This window comes from Hippichthys cyanospilos, chromosome 6, assembly GCF_059441005.1.
Source record: "Hippichthys cyanospilos isolate Australia breed blue-spotted pipefish chromosome 6, RoL_Hcya_1.0, whole genome shotgun sequence".
Lineage (NCBI taxonomy): Eukaryota > Metazoa > Chordata > Actinopteri > Syngnathiformes > Syngnathidae > Hippichthys > Hippichthys cyanospilos.
In genome coordinates, this window is record NC_142374.1 from 4,351,343 (window position 1) to 4,370,881 (window position 19,539).

General features: G+C 38.0%; 1 protein-coding gene across 1 annotated transcript in view; it reads right to left on the reverse strand.

Annotated features, from left to right (window-relative positions):
- The window catches only part of spon1b (spondin 1b), a 70,146-nt gene that overhangs the window by 41,065 nt on the left and 9,542 nt on the right, over positions 1-19,539 (reverse strand). The window contains exons 3-4 of the mRNA XM_088417626.1: positions 13,554-13,687; positions 106-179 (exon numbers count right to left, since the gene is read on the reverse strand). Coding sequence (XP_088273752.1) covers positions 106-179; positions 13,554-13,687 — 208 coding nt within the window. The remainder of the gene's footprint in view (positions 1-105; positions 180-13,553; positions 13,688-19,539) is intronic.

Genomic DNA, 19,539 nt, shown 5'->3' on the forward strand with positions numbered 1-19,539 from the left:
CCCTAATCACGAAAAAGAGCCATGGTAAAGAACAGCCCCATTCTTAGTGGTCAAGGATATGAGTAGCAAGTAAGGAGTGAGACGATGATGAGCAGCTGTCATTACCTTTCTCACATAGCCGGATGGTAAGAGAGCCCTCATCTTGAAAATAGATGATTTTCTTTTGAACAATGCTGGCCCTGCAGAAAAAGAGTATGGCACATAAAAGGGCTGAATATATTACATTTGCAGAAAAAAACAAAACTGTTTGTTAGAAATAAGGTCAAATTGAGCATTTGATGTACAATAGTATTGTGCGTCTCTGCCCCATTATCAAATCCATGCATATAATCTTCTGTGGGCAAAATATAATTGAATTTTCACACTGGCCACGGAGGATAATTATGTTCTGATTTACTCGAGGTTTGCACATGCAAAATCGGAATAGCGAGAAATCGCTGCTACTATCAAACCCATTAAGTGAGCAAAAAAACATGCAATTAAGTACAAGAGTTTGGGATCTTAATAAATGAGGCCTTGAATGTCACGGATTTGATTGTACACGTTAAAATACAATACAATACATACACATGTTGCAGCAAGATGGATATTGAAAAATTGAGACGTTATATTCATAAGGTAGCAAACTCAAAATGCATCAAATTAATCAGTAATTTTGCACCTGGATTTCTTCGAGAAAAAGACAATATGTCATCCTTTGCAAATGTGGTCAAAATATTGATTGATTGAAAGCTCTCTAGTAACTTTTAGGATCAGTTGGACGTGCAAGGCTACTTTTGATTCAAATTATATGCTGTAAATTATGCATGTAAGAGCTCGTGTTACTTGTTCTCTACAGTTCTTTCATTTGCAAAAAGATGTGACAGCCTTTTGGCTAGTGTGTTGAGTGGAATGTGAAGAAGACACTGGTCTATGTACCAGTGTGATGGCTCTCAGAACTCATTATCACACGCATTGCTGTGAACGCCAATAACTGTGAAGCCATGACTAAGACTCAGGAAATGTTCTGCCAACAGTTCATGCCACAACTTATTTGCAATATTTTCAAACCAAAGATGTTTTCTCTGGAGAATATTGTATTTTTATTTCATTTGTAAATAATCCCCACACAATATCAAAGATATTATAAAAAATGCCACCATCCCTACTGTGTTAACTCTGTGTCTCCCATGAGCAGTGTAGGGCGGAATGCATTAGAAAAGTAATGGAATGCATTGCAAAAATAATGGAATGCATTACTTTTTGCTGTAATGCAGTAATGTGATGCACTACACACAAAACAAATGTAATATTTTACTCGGGACAAATGAGAGTAAGGCATTGTGTTACAATTTATTTTTTACCTGAAATATTTAAAAAATATTTTTAATAATATATTTTAAAACTCTTTTTGAGCACAGTCATTGAGTCACATCTTTGCAGTTATATTTCATAGTTGTTCCATAAACTGATTCCTTGAGCAGATACACACATTTGCTTGACCGGTGGGAAAAAAAAATAAACAGCAGATAAACCGCATTGGACTATAAGCCGCAGGGCTCAAATCACGAGGAAAAAGTCGCGGCTTATAGTCCGAAAAATATGGTATTCACTTTCTGTTATTAGTACCTACTGCAGCAGAAATGAGAGCGGCAGCAGCAGACAACAGGTTGATTATGGACAATACGTACCGAATATGGACGTATGTCTATTACTTTCAGGTCGTTAGATATCAAGACAAGAAAAATATAATAGTTAAGTGCACTTTGTGCACGACAACTAAAGAGCTGTTCACTTTGCCAAATAGCACCAGTAATTTGACAAACCATTTAGAACGGAGCTATAGTAACTTGAAGTTAGCAAAAAGAAAACACGGAGGATTGGGAGTGGGGATAAAACAAAGCAGAAAATTATCGTTCTCTCGCTAAGGGATGCCACTTCCACCTCAAGAGGTTAGGAGACTCGTGTCAGTATATCATGCGCAGAAGATAGACTGCCGCTTTCCACAGTGGATTCGACAGCATTTTGAAACCTTGTCGCAATTGGCAATAATGACAAAAGAAGCCAACAGCAATTTTCACTGTACATTTGCTATTAATTACAGTCTATAAACACTGAAGTTGTGGTCAATGTGTATCAAGATAAAGCATCCAAAAACTCATGTTAAACAGTACGTTAAAAACAACAACGATGTTTGCAACTGGTTTTTAAAGGTTTACAATACAATACGGATTAAATGATTTGTACTGTTTTTAGATTCAAGCCAATTTTCCAGTGGATGTGTAATTACCATAATGAGCTACATTTAGACTGGCAAATCCATATTTAATATTGGCTATGTGATTAATATAAAAGTAATGCAATAGTAGTGAAATGCCTTACACTTCAAATACAGTAATATTGTAATGTAAATAATTACTTTGAAAGGACAAAATTAAGTAATAAATAATGCATTGCAGTTTTGAAGTAAGTTGCCCAACACTGCATATGGTGGCAACAGGGTCTTGGGTGCTTGCACTTCATCAAGCAGACACATAAAACGGTGTTATTAAAGTGAGCAAAAACCCATTGACTGGACACAAGGGAGGAACTGGAGACATTATATTGAAGTTATTAGTTATATTGCTTCTATAAATCTCACAGTGCAAATGGTGCAATATGGTTGACTGCTAAGGCATGAAATTGAAAACAAAAGTGAAATATATGGAACATCACCATGATTCGATTGATGACTCCATTATATATTCAGTGTTGCTAATGGCCAATTTGTGTGAATCAAGTCATTTAATCATTTAATGTACCAAGATGGTGGCCACTGGGTCGTTGTCAGCTCGAGTGGCAAGAAATCTGTTTTTTCTTATTTTCCCTTGAGCAAAAAAAAATGTAAATTGATTACAATTTGGAATTGTAAACTACAGTACAGAGCGGTAACTTAGCTATTAAAACAGGAAGCTAATAGAGTCAGTCAGTGTTGCTGTTGAAAATAAAGCTTTAATATTTTGCTTGGGCTTAGATTTCTCCTACCTCAATTTGTTCTGACTCACAGTATGTTAATCATATTTTGGACGCCACACTTGTCCTCACATACAAAGTGTATTCACTCCTCATCTCCTGGCTGCCGACTTTTTTTTTTTTTCCTGGAGGTGTCAGCCAGCACTACATGCTGAATCCTGAGCATACTGTCTGACTCAAGTGAGAAAGTGGAGGGAGTTGGGACACGTCAAACTGAGAAACAACATTCCGGCTTCAAAGAAGCTCTGACTGCAATAACAAAGCTCATCCACGTAAGAAAATATTCAAATTGGCATGAAAAACAAACCAAGTTAGCCTTTCATGCTGTTTATGTTGCTCCGATACAAGAAATTAGTCAACAGGGGAAATGAGCATAAATATACAGAAAAACTAAATAAATAATTCAAAAGGTGAGAAAATGTGTACGTGATACTGATCAGACAGGGAAGCATAAAGGTTGAGAAAAAGCATCTCCCTACACGTCCTTTTTGTAAGTACCGTATTGCTCCGTGTTCAAATCTTCCTCGCGTGTAAGTCCACCCCAACCTTGGAAAGTTCAATTTAGGTGAATTTTTAAAAAACCCGAATATAAGCCTACCCCTGACTTTTGTGGTTACACATATCATGGCTGTCCAATTAAACTTACTTACTTACGAACTTTAGCATTTCTTCATCGTATATTGAATGACATTCTGTTGCGGTTATGGGGGGAGGGGGTGGGACGGGGTTGAAACATGATCAGTGCGAGACAATGTGCTCAAATAAAACGAAATGAAGGACCATTGCTTTATTTTTTGACACAGTTGAAAGTGAATTCATCTCAAAGTCACCCTCACTATCTGACAGGCCAAATAGTTCCTCTCATTTAAATCCCAGACGTCCTTTCCTTCCTGCTGGTCATTTGCGCAAACATCCTCGTTACTCTTCCAGGGGTAGTCATCTTTGGACCCGTCCAATTTGTTTGAAATGGAGGTCTTTGGAGCTGATTTGCTGATCGTCTTACTTGGGTCATTCTTTACCTAAGTGACAAATGTTGTGAGGTCAGAGGGTGGACGGCTGCCCTTTGCTGTTTCACCCGCCACCTGCCGACATCCATGCCTTATTGTTCAAGCATGCAATCAAGGGCTAAAGGAGACAAGTCAATCCGTCTTTTCCTTTTCATAATCCGTCAAAGTCCGCCGGAAAAATTGATCCACGCAGTCTTGTTGTTGACAACAAAGAGGCAATAAGGTAGCACGTGCATTTGAAAGTCCAACCACGCTAAAACAGATGCATACTATATTGCATATTATATAGTTAGAGGCGCATATACATATAATCATTTTAAGCCTTGTCAATGACATAATATGACTTATTTTGCATTTGAATCAATGTTAAAAAATTGGTCTGTTTTGAGTTATGCGGGTATAAGTCGATACCCTCCAATATAGGGGGAAAAACAACTCTGTACACCAGAAATATAGTAGATATAAAAATCTTTTACTGTACAGTTAATTCATTCGTTGTTCTTAAAGACACTGCTAGGTACTACTTGGATGTAGCATCAATGATGAGTCCGTCATGAAACAGCCTCGCCTGGGCGACCCAGCCAGGGGAGATTAGCTCCTGGCTTGTGTCCATGTGGCCCACTACTCCACAGATCCCCCCTTCAGATCCATAGCCATTTTGAGGCTTTTTCTGCAGCCTCTATGTCGGTCTTGATGGGTTTTAGACTTGGGGTTAGTGCCAGGCCAGCAAAACCCAGGCAGCCCCGCTCGAGCGGTTCGCAACAGGCTTTCCAGTCATTGCTCCGGCATTCAGTCACCAGCCCAGGATATTTTGCCCTCTTGCCATCGTTAGCCTCCTCCATTATGTCTTCCCAGGATACAGTAAGCTCACACCAGGGTCTCTTGCTTTATTGACTCCGATGTTAGTAATTTAAGTTTCTTTAAGGCCCTCTAAACACCAACCTGACGATGGGCCACATACAGCGTAGGCCTATTACTTAGAGCAGACCGGCTCAGAAAAATCCTCATGAACACACTGCAGCGACGCCAATGACTTTGTACCTTCTGCGCATACGTAGTACTTCTCCGTGACATTGGTGGGAAGCCTGACGTCACGTCCGTAGCCTTATTCACAGTGATCCCTCGCTCTATTGCGGTTCATCTTTCACGGCTTTGCTGCTTCACAGATTTTTTACAGTGTGGATTTTTTTTTTTTACAGTGCATTGCGCTCTGAATGCTGATTGGCTCAGGGGCTTTACTGTTGTCTAGAAATAAGATATTGACGCTGTACTGTATTGGTTTTTCACTTGTCAATTTATTACAAAAGGCAAGAGGATCCAAAAGCTCGGTATCGTCTCTCTGTAACCGCCCATGTGCGCACACGTTAAGAACGTGCTAGTGAGCACATTTATTGACAGCTTGGTCTCTGGAAGCGGATCATGTGACTCGTAGGCGTGCCGAGAGCAAACGCTCACACTAATGTAGGCACACAGGCAGCAAGGGAAAAATGCACAGCTTTGGAAATTTGACTTTTACCAAAATTTCTTTTGTAATAAATTGAAATTTCAAGTGTATTGTTATAAGAGGCTCCACTTTAATTCGGTCCGGGCATATCCGTTTATAAAAATCTTCTTGCTCAGAAAAAGAAAGAGCGCCAACAATCAACCATAACAATGTTCTTCTCTCACAGAGAGACTCCTGTGCCTTCAGTAGAAACAGACACTAAAGCGGAGCGGCACAGCTGGGACTGTGAAATACGTGAGTGACAATGTTTCCAACCTTGTATTACTATAATAAAATAATTCTTTTAAACAAATTTTGGGCATTAAAATATATTGTATATTGCATTGTAAAATAATTAAAAAAAAAATAAAGCTGACTACTTCACAGATTTCACTTTGTGCCTGTTAATTTTGGAACGTAACCCCTGCGAGGGATCACTGTATGCGCAAAAAAACAGACAGCGTTCTTTCTCTATTGTCCAGGTAGGCATTACGTCAAACACCAAAGTTGAAATGTGATAAGAAAAACATGAAAAAGATGCTTGTTTTTTCAGGGTTCGTCACTTCTGGTTCTCATCTCATCTTGTGCTCTAATTTGCACAAGAATCGTGGAAGGTGTGGAACCCTTTTCTGACGCCCCATGACAAACGCAGATGTTCCCACAGGGTTTGGCCACACCAAGTTGACAATGTACGACGGCTTCTGACCTCTGACGTCGAACTGGTGTGTAGAGGGTCTTAGGGTGATGCAGTGGCAGACTAGTACGTATGTATGTACCATCCCGTGGCTCAAAAACAAAAGAAGAATTAAAGGGTGTTTTCAAACTTTTGACTGTTATGTTTATTTTAATTTGAATACCGGAGAATAACCACCACTAAAATATGTAGTCTTCACATGGGGAAACCTGTGATGAATTAAGGTATTATTTTTTTTTAAATAAAACTGAGCATTAATCTAACCAGATGGAAAGAAGAGAAAGATTTTTAACCAAGCAAATCAGCCACATTTGGCACTGAAACAGTTTCCATAGTTGTGCCTTGGCTTCAATCTTGTGTACAGTATCTTGTGATTCCAAAAGCAAATTCCTCGCAGTCCTTAGAGTATATCCATGCAAGTGTTTGTCGGTGTTTATAAGGTCATAGCGTCCTGCTGGTAGTTGAAGAGAGTTCATCCAAATATGCTCTTAGAGAATGTCTTCCTACATGGGTGGGTAGCAAAAAGGCCCATAGGACTTTGAGAGAGTAATGAGAGGTTTTCCTATCTGAATTCCTAGTAAGTTGTTTAAGTACTATTTACAAATTCACTTTCTCTGCCTTTTGACCATGCAGACTGTGTTACACATATTCATGTCATGTCAAACTTCAGCTCAGTCAAGCCATCAGTATTCCCATGCTGTTGCACCAAGAACTACAGGATTGGTCAACAAACCATCAAGCGCACCCGGTGGCAGCACATCAAATTGTGAGCCTCTCTTGAACAACATGCTTGAAAATGTTCAGTCTTAATGCAAACAAAGATATAATCATTGATCGGAGAACAAGCAGCTTGGAGTCTTGGTGGTTTAAAAACCTCAATGTGAATTGAGTTATTTCTTTATTGCTAAAAGTGAGGTATGAAAATTCCTCTCACTTTAATACCCGAGGATCCCTTTCTTGGAGCATTTGGCTGGAGAATTTCAGAAACACTCTCAATGACCTAACGCTGGAAAACTGTTACTTTTGTGTCTTAAGATAGAATACCGAACACATGAGATATATTTGTTATTAATATTAAAAAGGACTAAATATATAGAGGGTTTTTTTCCTTTGGTATTTTTGCAGATTCTAGAAATTAGAACCTGAATCGTGAACCTGAACATATTTTTAGACTTGTTAAAATGTCACTTAAAACACAATGCACACCCCCCTATTTTCCGATCGCATGAGGCTGGCAGTTGGAAAAGTAGATATCGGGGCAGATAACTTTGGGTGCCAGTGGTGTGGACAAACTCTGTTTCTGCAGAGCTATAAAGTTATAAAGCTGTTTAAGAAGTCAAAGGGTGCGTGTATAATGTTTTATTTTGAAGAGATGGGAGGCTCTCCTCTTCATATTGAATGACTAACAATGCATGACGATGTTAAAAAAAATAAGGGTAACATTAGGACAGTAAAATAAACCAAAAAATGGATCAGGGCAGAATTGGTTCATTTTCGTTGAAAGTAGTTTGAAAGTAGTTATTTTCCAGTTGATTTTCATCTTAGGGTTAAAGTATTTGAAGGAAAGAAGGAAAGAAAGGCATAAGGACATAGTAAAAAACTTTTCAAAACTGGTGAAACCAATCACCAACTTCATCATTCCCTTGGGGAGAGTCAGCACTTGCTGCTTCTTTCGCCAGGTAGACACTTCTACAGGTTGAGTGAAATGAGTTAAGGCAACAGCCAGCTGAGGAAGGTCTGACATTTGACTTCCTCCCTCAAGGTGCAAAAGAAGAGAGCTCAGTGCCAGTGGCAGCAGCTGAGTCGAGCAGAGACAACACTTGATAGAGCGAGCTATTTAAAAGTTGCTGACATCTTTTACTTGCCAAGACAATGAAGTGAATGCTTCACGGTTGACTTATTTTAGGTGTACAGCTTTTGCATTACTAGGTGTAAATCCTATCAGCCCTTTTCCAAAAAAATCCAGCGAAAATGCGTGATCCATTAAAATGACGCAAAATGCAAACTTACGATTATGAACCGGTATGATTAACACAAAGTAAAGTTAGCTGAGGTTTAAACAGAGTGACTTTGATATTAAGCAGCATGATCGCTTAATCGCTGAAACATCTCCCTAACAGTTGTGAGGTTTGGTATTATGACTCAGGAGTGCTTCCATGACCTCTTCTGGGTAGTCCGGATTTCTTTCGCATAACAAAGCATGCTAAAATAAATGAATAATCTAAATTGTGTGAATAATTCTTTATCGATTGGTCTTATTTATTAAGGCTATTAGCCAATATCAACTAGGATTAGCTTCAGCTCACCTGCAGCCCTACAAAGGAAGGAAGCAATATAGTCACTGAATGAAAGGATAGACCATGGCATGCCTGGTTAAAAACCTTTAATGTCTAACAGAACTTCGAGTATTATATTATTCCATTTTACTTCCTTGGATCCAGAAAAAGAATCTTTATTTCTTTCAAAGGTAATACATCGATAAGCGTAACCCTAACATTGGCAGAGCTCCATACCGTTTTACATTCTCAGGTTCACGGATAAGGTAATCTGTAAATGTGGTTTGTAATGAACAACGGAGTGAAATGCGGGTGTCGTAAAATCTACTTTAAGACATACGAACAGAAACGAAACACCACAGCAGTCACCTTGCATGGCAACTTGCCTTTAAGTGTTCAATGAATGTTCTTGCCAAGTTTAAGACCCAACACCACTAATGGCTAGTAAAACAACTTAAGATAAGGCTTTGTTTTAGTTGAACAGATATCAGCTATGACATTAATGTCCATTGTTACAGCACAACTATCGTAATTCGCCAAATATAAAACACACTTCTGTATATGCCGCACCATTAAATTTGGGGTCAAATTCTGGTATTTTCTATGTTACCATTTATAAGACACTTTAGCAACAATGCAAAAACCTTTAGCAAAACAATAAATCTCATTTCTGTAAACTCTTCATATTTACTTGTGTTCCCATTCCGAAGTTATACATTTGTTGTGTTAAGGTAAGTGTGTGTTAGATTTCCCATATTGTGAGCGGTCAGTGAACCCCGCGCCACTAAAATGTTGAATGTGCTTGAAGCTGTTGCTTTTGCATTTTCTCGTAACACGTTTCCAGTTCATTTTACCATAATTACTCAAAGTTGAGCAGCTTCCGTGTTTTTCCAAATTTACAATTGCGTGGATATGCCAAAAGACCGCAATAAATAACCGAGTCAAATAGATTACCTTTCCGTGTTCTCTAAACAGTGCATCAGCATGGAGACATTGAATCAGCTGGAGACAGAACACATTAACTTTTTCCTCTCGGTTTTCCTCCTGTTTTAAATTTTAAGTGTCACCGGTAAGAACTGTCCAAAAGACAGAATGTAAACAAGAAAAGTTGTTTTTTTTAGGACAACTTGCGAGTTCGGTATTTGAGCCAACTTGAAAGTCCAATAAGCATTTTGCGGGCCACATAAAATGATGTGGCTGGCCGAATCTGACCCCCAGGCCTTGAGTTTGACACCTGTGGTCTACCTGCTTCTTTTATTGAAAAGAATGCGGTAAAAATTCCAGCTATCATGAGCAGGTGTTGGCTTGATGCTGAGGAACTTGACGCTAACTGCCAACTGATGTCCCCCTCATATAGCTCCTCCCATTACTGTAATTATTGTAAGTAAGAATATGGCCGATAAAAAGCATTTCTGGAATGCTGTTGAATAAAAGTAAAACAAAATCCAATTTTTAAGTAACCTTTTATTTTTACTTTTCGCCTTCATTATGGGGGGAAAAAAGTGCTTCTTATATTTGGGAACTACGGTAATTTATTATCTCATTGACAACGTAAAAGATTCAAAAGAATTTTACTTTGCAGTGCCTGTTCTAAACAGTTACTCTTTCCCAGAAGGATTTATGAAGCAATCCATCTGGCATGTCAGGTTACCACTGCACTGCTAGAGGCTCTGATAATCACACACTATGAGAAAATAAAATCCACAGGTCCCACTGTCACACCGGATTCATATGAATGATGGCTGCGGATACAAATCTGTTTTCATATAAAGAACTTTTTAACATTTTGCAACTGTGATTGTCATTCTAGATGGAAAAATACAAGATTAAATAATGGTTGGTGGCATTTACGCCGGAATTGGCTGTTTGTTGTCAGGCGCAGTGGCATGCTCAATGTTTTTTGTTTTTTTTTTAATTGATGTTGCAGAATTAAATGTTGCACTACTGTGTATCAACAAGTTTCGTGTCAGGTTTCTACAAGTTGAAACCTAACTGGTATTTTCAACGCCTGAAATTATTATTATTATTATTTTTATTTTTTTTTACCAAGATTAATACCAGGGCCTTGATGAAAGAATTTTATTAAACACTGCAACTTCTACAAAATGACGAATGAACGGATGGTTTTCTTTTTTATGCAATCAACTATATTTCTTAAATTCACATTAGGAATGGCAACAGGCTAGTTTTTGGGGGTCTGAAAAAACGTTCACAAACATAATCTATACAATGTAATAATTTTGAATGTACAGTATGTTCTTTCAGAAAAGTTAAACAATTCATCCAATTGCAAATACTTACTATCAAACCAGAATTTTGTGAAAAAAAGAAACACTAATTGACATCCCAGCAAAATCAAATATACCAAATATAGTATCCAATAGTAGGGATGGAACAGTCCTCTTTGTCTTTTCTCATTGGGCCTCAGGCATTTTACTTTTTGGCTCTAAAAGGTCAACGATAAATGGAAAGTGTATTGGCTGTAGAAAAGACTTACTTGGCATAACATTTTAACAGATAAGTAACAGAATATCATCATATTATTTGCACAAGTGCAATGATTTTGAAACAATGGGTGTTGAGTTGTCAGCACACTGAAAAATATAATCCACCCAGTCTATTTCACCATTGAACGAAAAAAAAAAAAACATTGAGAGAAGACTTTAGTGGAGAGCTACAAATTATTAGGGTGTATGCTTTTCAAGCCTCCAAGAATAATTTGAGACATTTGTTGGCCTGAACACAGACAGTCTCCGCAGTCCAGAGAAACAATAAGTTCAAATAAAGCGTTGAATGCAAAATCAGTGTTCCCTGTGAGCGATTCGGTTTTTTTTTTGTCCTAAAGAAAGAGTGAAGATGTGTTTTGTTGTCATTTCATTAATAAATGCTTCCCATACCGAAAAGGGAGCACAGATGTGTTACAAAGGATATATTTCCTGTTAATAATTAATGGGATTTAGAAGGCTTTGCTGTGGTAGAAGAATCCATCAAGTTTAAAAGAAGAGTTACAAGAAGTTTAGAGGAAATGAGAGTAAGAACTTGTTGGATGGTGTTATGCTTAATCTTTATCTTCCTGTTGGGGGGGCCAGTGACAGTAATTGAAGATACATTTACATAGCAGATGTGCCTTTTTGCAAAATAAGATTCATTGGCCGACAAACACGGAGATGGATGCATGCCATCTGTCAAAGAGAAAGCAGCGGATAAATTAAAACACAGCTGGGAGAGTACAAGAGCAGCATAGGCATGTTAGTGCATCTCACTCAGCTGTGGGAGTCATGGAAGGTATTTCCCTCGGGAATTTAGGTGAGGAGATGAAAACCACACATGAGAATAAGTAGAGTATGAAGGCAAAGAGAAGCAGATGATCCAAGAGGCAGTTCACAATTGTTTTCTGTCTACCATTTTAACATAGTGAAGTGAAGACTCCCCATTTGTGTACCCACAATCTGACTCACAAACGTTCCGACTAATAGAGATCGCTTAACTGTCATAGCTTGTGCATAACTTTCTCAGTTGCAACAAAACTAAGTAGTTAATAATTGTGAAATTGGGCAGGGTCATTTTGCCTAAAAATAAGATCTCTGAATTTCTCCACAAAAAATCCATTTACGATTATATTCAGACACCCCCCGCCCCACTCCTATTTTTTTTTTATGAAAATAAATAAAAATGACAGAGATTTCAAAACAAGTTTTGTTTTTATTGTAGCTAGCATTTAACACAGATAACTCCTTCTTATAATTGTGCAAAATGTCTGCCTTGCATTAAATACTTAACTGTAAACAAACATAGCATAGTACAACATTATATGAGATTGATAAAGTGCAAATGTATTTTTTTCAACTTTCTTGAAGATAAACATTGTAACTTTTATCACTTAGGACTGTGGTTCCCAACCATTTTTCAGTGAAGTACCCCCTGCGAAATATTTTTCAGCAAAGTACCCCTTAACCAGTGCAAAGCATTTTTGAGTTGAAATCAAAAATAATAATAATAATAAACCTTAAAACATGCCATCAGTTTCTGATTTATTAAAAATTAGAACCTTTCAAACTTCATTTGTACCGGTCCACAAAAAATAATCAACATAAAGTGTCAGACTTGTTCTTAAAAAGAAATATTAGAAATAAACATGTGTCCACAGAAACATTTTAAACACAGAGTGTACTCTTTTGGGATTAAAGTTGGGATCTGTTCACAAAAGTAAATCATCCACTTAATATATATTTGTCTACAAAAAATAATCAACAAAATGTTTTAGAGCTGTTCTCAAAAAGAAATAATTTTAAATAAATATCTGTCCACATAAAATATTAAACATAAGTGTCCTCTTTTGGGATTACAGCAGAGATATGTTAACAAACATAACTCGTTAAGTTAAGTATTATTATATATTTAACCACAAAAAAAAATCAAGATACAGTGTCAGATCTGTTTTCAAGAAGAAAAAATTATGAATAAATTTTTGTACACAGAAGAATTTTCAACTTAAAGTGTCCTCATTTGGGATCACAGTAGTGGTGTGTTCACAAAAATAAATCATTAACTTGACAACTAACGAGAAGTGGCACGTGACAAGTTGGGTCGAACCATTTTAGAATGGGGGAGAATCTGGGCTTTTAAAATAATGAAATTGAATAACCGCCTGAACATAAGATTTAAGAAAGCACCCTTAAAGTATGTGAATGCTCGTTGTGCTGCAAGCTTTGAAAGAAAAAAAATATGCTATCATCAAGGAAACCTATCATGACGAGACATAATTTAGGTGAGACGATTCCAACAGCACATTTGATTACTACCTCTGTAAATTAGCGTGAGTTAGTAGGACTCGCATGTGACTCATGAAAGTGTCCAGTGACTGTAGGGCATAACAGATTGCAAAGCCAACTTGGTACAACACGAGAAGAGGCAACTTTCTCTCAAAACAATCAAATGATAAACACTTTATTGTGGTAGCATTCTCATAAATAGATTAATGGTAGCATAAAAGTATGTCAAGATTATGCAAACGTTTATGACTGAATTGTCAAATTGTGAAAGTATCATCTTGCTTTGTTTGATAGTGTTTTGAAGAGCAATAACTGAAGAAAGTAACCTACTTGAGTATGACGCAACCACTCTCAGTAGGTGGTGCTGTCCAATAAACCTGTATCCTGGTGCGTCTGCGGGGTGTGCTTTCCGTCACCGCGGGGGGACAGTTGGTCATGAACTGTGTGTCCTCTTCATCAATAATCTAAACACACATGCACACACAAGGGATTTGTGTTGTCAAATTTATGACAGCAATTTAGAAAATGTCTTTCTTTGCATGAAAAGTGTCTAAAACGAGTGAAAATCTCGGTGTTCCAAAGAACACAATATCACATTAAATGCTAATAGACTCTGGCCATTTCTTGTGACCCACTTTCTTGAGACCCACACTTTATGCAAGTGGTTGGGTAAACCCAATTTTTGTCTATATGGCCTATGGTGCTATTGGGCATACAAAACAGCCAAGTAAGACAACCAAACACCCCACCTTAATAAGCAAGGCAAGGCATACCATATTTGTAGAACCCTGTACATATATATGCTTTGTATGTTTAAATACTTTACATACTCGCCGAAGTAATGTTTACATCATCTACATCGAGGCATGAACAACACTGAACAGCAGTGCGAGCTGGTGTACATTGATCTTAGTAGACAGGTAAGAAGCAGAAAATGCGACTTCATTTTGGCCAAATCCCAATACTAACCCTTACATCTTGTCTTATCGCTTACCCTGCCATTTGCCCAGACATGAAAAGAGCAGCAGGGACATTTTACAACAATTGTTGCGTGTGCTTGCTACACAACCAGCACGCACCTCGGTGTGATGACGTCACACAACCAACAGGTCCCAATTCCTTGACCGATATTGTTAACCATTTGTCTTGGCCTCCCCAAAAAGGACCAAGAGGGGAGGAGGGAGACAAAGATTGGGGGTTATGCAAAAAGAGCTACACACTAATAGACCTTCTTTGTAACACACAAACAGACATGCAAATACAAAATGTGCAATGTGTATACAGCAGTCTGGACACACACATTCAGGGATTTCAGTTTTGACCTCCCAATGCCTCTCTATTCAGTTCACTGCTTTACTTTGTGGTGCTAAGCCTGAAGCTATGTTAGTCAAAAGCAGGCACAAACAAGCGGCCAAAAGGCATTCGAAGAGACAAAGCGAGCTGAGGAGGAAGAAGACGGACAAGGTAGAGTTGCTGGCAGCAAAGGAGTGAGAAAAGCACAGGACTGAAAATTAAGTTAGAAAAACAAAGGCAAGTGTTCAGACAAAAACTGAAATAAGAGACAAAGAACATGTTTATAGAATTTGGATTGTGAATAATTGTGGCGTTCATAGGGATTTTGGTTTAGAATGCAACATTTGAGGCAATAGACGCACAATGATTTTTGCAACCCCTTATTTGCACTTCATTAATCAGTGCCTCGGAAAAAACTGGAACATCATAAATTTGATCAGGAAAAAAAAGGTTAATTGTTGTGTTCTTGTATAAAACTGTAAGAGTGAGGGTTGACTTTTTTTTGTGCTTGTATTGTCATGTCAGGAGGAGAGTTTGGACCCAGGAGCAGACAGGAGATGGAAGTGGAGAAGTAGAAAGAGTTTTTATGGACAAAAATCCAACAAAAATATCACCAGAAAACTTAACCCAGAAGCTAATCTCATAAAAAGAAACAGAATCAAAGCTAAAAACTCGAAAGATCACACATAGAACTTAAGAGCTCAAATACTGTCATGTATCATCCTATACAACAAAGCGTAAAAAAGGACTGCATGGAAACAAATACATCCAAGAGCAGCAGTCACATGACAACATGCATACAATTTGTGTTTCTGGAATGTCCTCCATTTAACAAAAAAGTAAATATTAGAATTGTTATTCACATACACTGTTTCCAAAAATGAGAGAGCCGTCGTGAAGGTTGCAAATTGTGTTGTAGTTTTGCTAATTTACACGAGTTTGCCCATCTTCTGTCTGCATGATCGTCTGCATCTTCTGTCTGCAAGATCGTTTATTTTCAAGACACAACTGGTCCACATAGTGTAAAATCATAATAAAGATGGCCAGGCGCTGAAGTGGTGCTTTCAAAATCCTACACACTGCATGTGGGAATTGTCTGCAACATCGAAGTCAAAGCAAACAATTGAGGTACTCACACAATACGGACCACCAGAAAGCCAAAGCATGACATGATATTGTTCTCACTGTTTGTTTCGTTGCGGTTTCATTTAAGCCTTGAGGGTGCCAGCTGTCTTACCTCACCCGGCATCCAGTGAATCACAAGCCAGAAATTGAAGATGTAAATCCATTCAGTGGGTAGAATACTGGCTTACATAAACATAGCCAGCCTGGGTTCGATTCCCGGTCAATGCCCAATTCACAATTGTCTTGTGATTGACTGGCATTCAGCCTTGGGTATAATCCACATTCATTCTAACTATGCTGGGATAGACTCCAGCCTTCTCTGTAGCACTGAGCAGGATAAGCAGTATAGAATACGGAGTTGGATGCAAGGAGGTTCTAACAGAAATTGGCTTCTTTATGAAGAAAATCCAAACGCATGGAAATGGTGATATTTTGACCAGTTTGCATCTAAAGAAAAACTGATGTCAAAGATGAATAAAAGTTACATTTGGACACCCCCGTACCCCCATTTTCATGAACATACTATGTTGAATTGTGAAGGAAAGAGCGACAGCAGACCTGTTAGAACATCTGCCTCACAGTGTTCCTGTCAGGCCTTCCTGTGTTGAGTTGGCATGGTCTTCCCATACCTGTGTGGGTTATCTCCGGCCTTTGTCCTGTTCAGAGTGTACCCAGTTTACTGACCGAATACAGCACACCTGTCACTCCCTTGAGAATAACCAGTTAAAAGGACGGGTGGATGGATGGATGGATGGATTTTCTTGTTGCAGTCAAAGACCAGATATAATTAAGGAATTGCTATAAAAGCAAAGGCAGAATCTGAGAAATTGAAAGGAATGATTGAAGGTGTGTGCACATCATTTTGTGATGATAAAAGTAAAGAAAACTATATGGAAAATATCAGATGTGGGGCCTCGGGATCAGCAAGGCCATCTCTTTATTTATTTTTTTCATTTTTAAAATGATTTTGTAACTTAATTTTGTTCATATTCAAATAATGGATATCACATATCATGTGTAGTGATAAGTTTGAACTGCTGATGCGGTTTTATATATATATATATATATATATATATATATATATATATATATATATATATATATATATATATATATATATATATATATATATATATTTGTGCACAGACCGCCACTGGAAAATACAGTATATTAAGTGAGTAAGCACATTTCCAAATGGCTAAAAGGGAATTCTCACAATGGTCTATTTTAGTCAAATCTAACTAAGAAATCAGCTCTCCTGCCGGACTTTGAATACAGAAGCAGTGTGTAAAAAGTTGGGCATAAAATTGGGCGAAGTGTTCCAGTCGACAGCGTCTATCCTCCAGAAGCAAAGTCATTGATGTACTGCTTCAAATTAGCTTGGCAAGACTTTATATGGATACTTGTAGGTAGATTCGAGTAGACTGAAGTTCAGACAGAAAAAGAGATGCAGATTGAGAAAGAAAATGGGGGAAGTGTGGGAGACTGGCAAAGGAACGTTTGTTTTCACTGCAGAGGCTGGCATGTCTGTGTGTGTCCACGGTTTGTCTATCTCAATCTCTTTCAGTCTCTTGCTCTCTGTTGAGACGGTAAACACAGAGGCTTCAGAGTGCCTGCACAAGCAAACTCAGACCTTGTTCAAACACTCATGCAAACACACACATACACACACACCATCACACACAGAAAAGCAATGCTGGAGGCAAAACAAGGCTCAAACATACACCCAAGATCCCAGGAGAAAACAGATAAAAAATTATACAGTGCAGACGGGTGTGCGCTTATGTCGCTACTGTACCACAATGCATCTTAATAATCAAGTGAAAATCAGATACATGGTGTTAAAATTGAATACGTGAAAACAATACTCGAAATGAAACTTTTCAGAGTGAAAGCAGTCAGAGGTGAGGACATATTGAAATGTCACGTCGACACTTAAGGATGAGCTGACTTTTAAAAGTAACAAAGTCCCAATGAAGACCTTGGGGCACTGGCATTTTGCCTTGAGCATTCCATCAGTCAAAGACTTGTGTTTCGTACAAAATTCCATGAGGACATTTGGGCTTCACCAATGTTGCGCAGTGGCACCACAATGAATGTTGTGCTTGACTCAACTAAAGCAAAGCTGTAACAACTTCAAGCAGCTACTTTAAAAAAAAAGGAGAAGCAGGTAGAAGAAAAAAATACCTACTGTATCTAAGCCAAACCTTTGAAATGCAGACTGATCAACAGAGGTGTTGATATATTTATGAGTTGTTTTTTTTAAATAAGTCATCTAATGTGTTACTATTTCCATAACATTACCCATAAAACGATTCGTATCCAAGTCACTGTCCATTACTTGTTTTGTTTTATATTTTTCTAAGTAAAAAGGCCCCTATTCTCTGTCGTGCATCCTGATCTTTATTTATTTTTACTTTTGCTCATGTAATGCTACTTCCTTACCAAAAACAACCCCAGAGTGAAATTTTTCTGCATGCACCCATGTCTCAGCATTTCTGGTCACTGCTATGCTCTGAGGACTAGTCCTGCCTAATCGGAGATACTGACTGGGTCCACATTTTGATACATCACAGAGTACTGCCCGCATACGGTCCATGCAGACTAAACACACGCCTACATTCCCCTAGCAGTCAGCGACGTACATCATGAAAGGGATGCCGCCACCACACAGAGAGGCGGGTTTTAAGGGAAGCATGAGTCTTAGTTCCAGTTAGAAATATAGCCGGGGTGGGTGCCCCCAAAACCCAGGTTTTACTGTCTTTGTGGGAAGCTCTTGGAATTGCATGTCACGTTATGTCATGTCAATGGCTTGTTCCCTATGTGATTAAAAAAAAAAGGAAAACATCCTGTTTGTATTTGCGCTAAAGTGTACACAGCAGGTTGCATTCTCTTTTATATGGTTAACAGTTACACCACTAAGCACTGCTAATGATTGATGATGAGAGAAAACCTGTACAGTGAATATAACATTTTACAAAGTTTAATTCAAAAGACAGGGCATTGTACTTGATGAATGAAAACAAAATAAATATTTCAGTTTTTGTACAGGTGGTGGGGGATGATGCCCTTGCTCAAGGGCACCCTTGACGGTTGCCAGAAACCAGACGTGCATTTCTCCAACAACTATTTGCCAGTTTTACATTTTTTGTTTTGTCCACAGTTTGACTTGAACTTGTGTCCAACTCAAATATTCTCGTCCTTCATTTTTGTTTAATATGAGTCAACACACACACCTGCTCCCGTTTAAAATGCCTCTGATTAAGCTAAATAAACATCAGATGTTATTTTAGACTTACCCTGACATTGTTCTTGTTTTTACTTCTAGAAGAAACCTGAAGGTTTTTAAACTCAAACTGACAGGTATTTGAAAATGCTCAAAATGTCCTCCACCTTGACTAAGGCCCCAGTTCCAGTTGAATAACAGATCCAAAGCATGAGGGCTACCACATAATATAGGGAGTGTAGTTTCCTTAGCTTCTTTCCTTATGATGTATCTTGGTGTAAGTTTTTAATAAAACAAAAGTCTAACATTTGAATAGCTTTGTGTATAATATTCATATCCACAATGTGTGTGTCACAAATGATTTCTTGTATGTGGTAAGAGTGGTAAAATGCTAACAAAAAAATTATAACACACAGGCAAATCAACGTCAAACACCAATAGTCCTCCAATAAATAAATAAATAAATACACACACACACACACACACACACACACACACACACATATATATATATATATATATATATATATATATATATATATATATATATATATATATATATATATATATATATATATATACACACATACAGTCGGCCCCCGGCTTACGAGCACCCTGATTTACGAACAATTCGCCTTACGAGCGTGGATCAGGGAGATTTTTGTCCTCCGC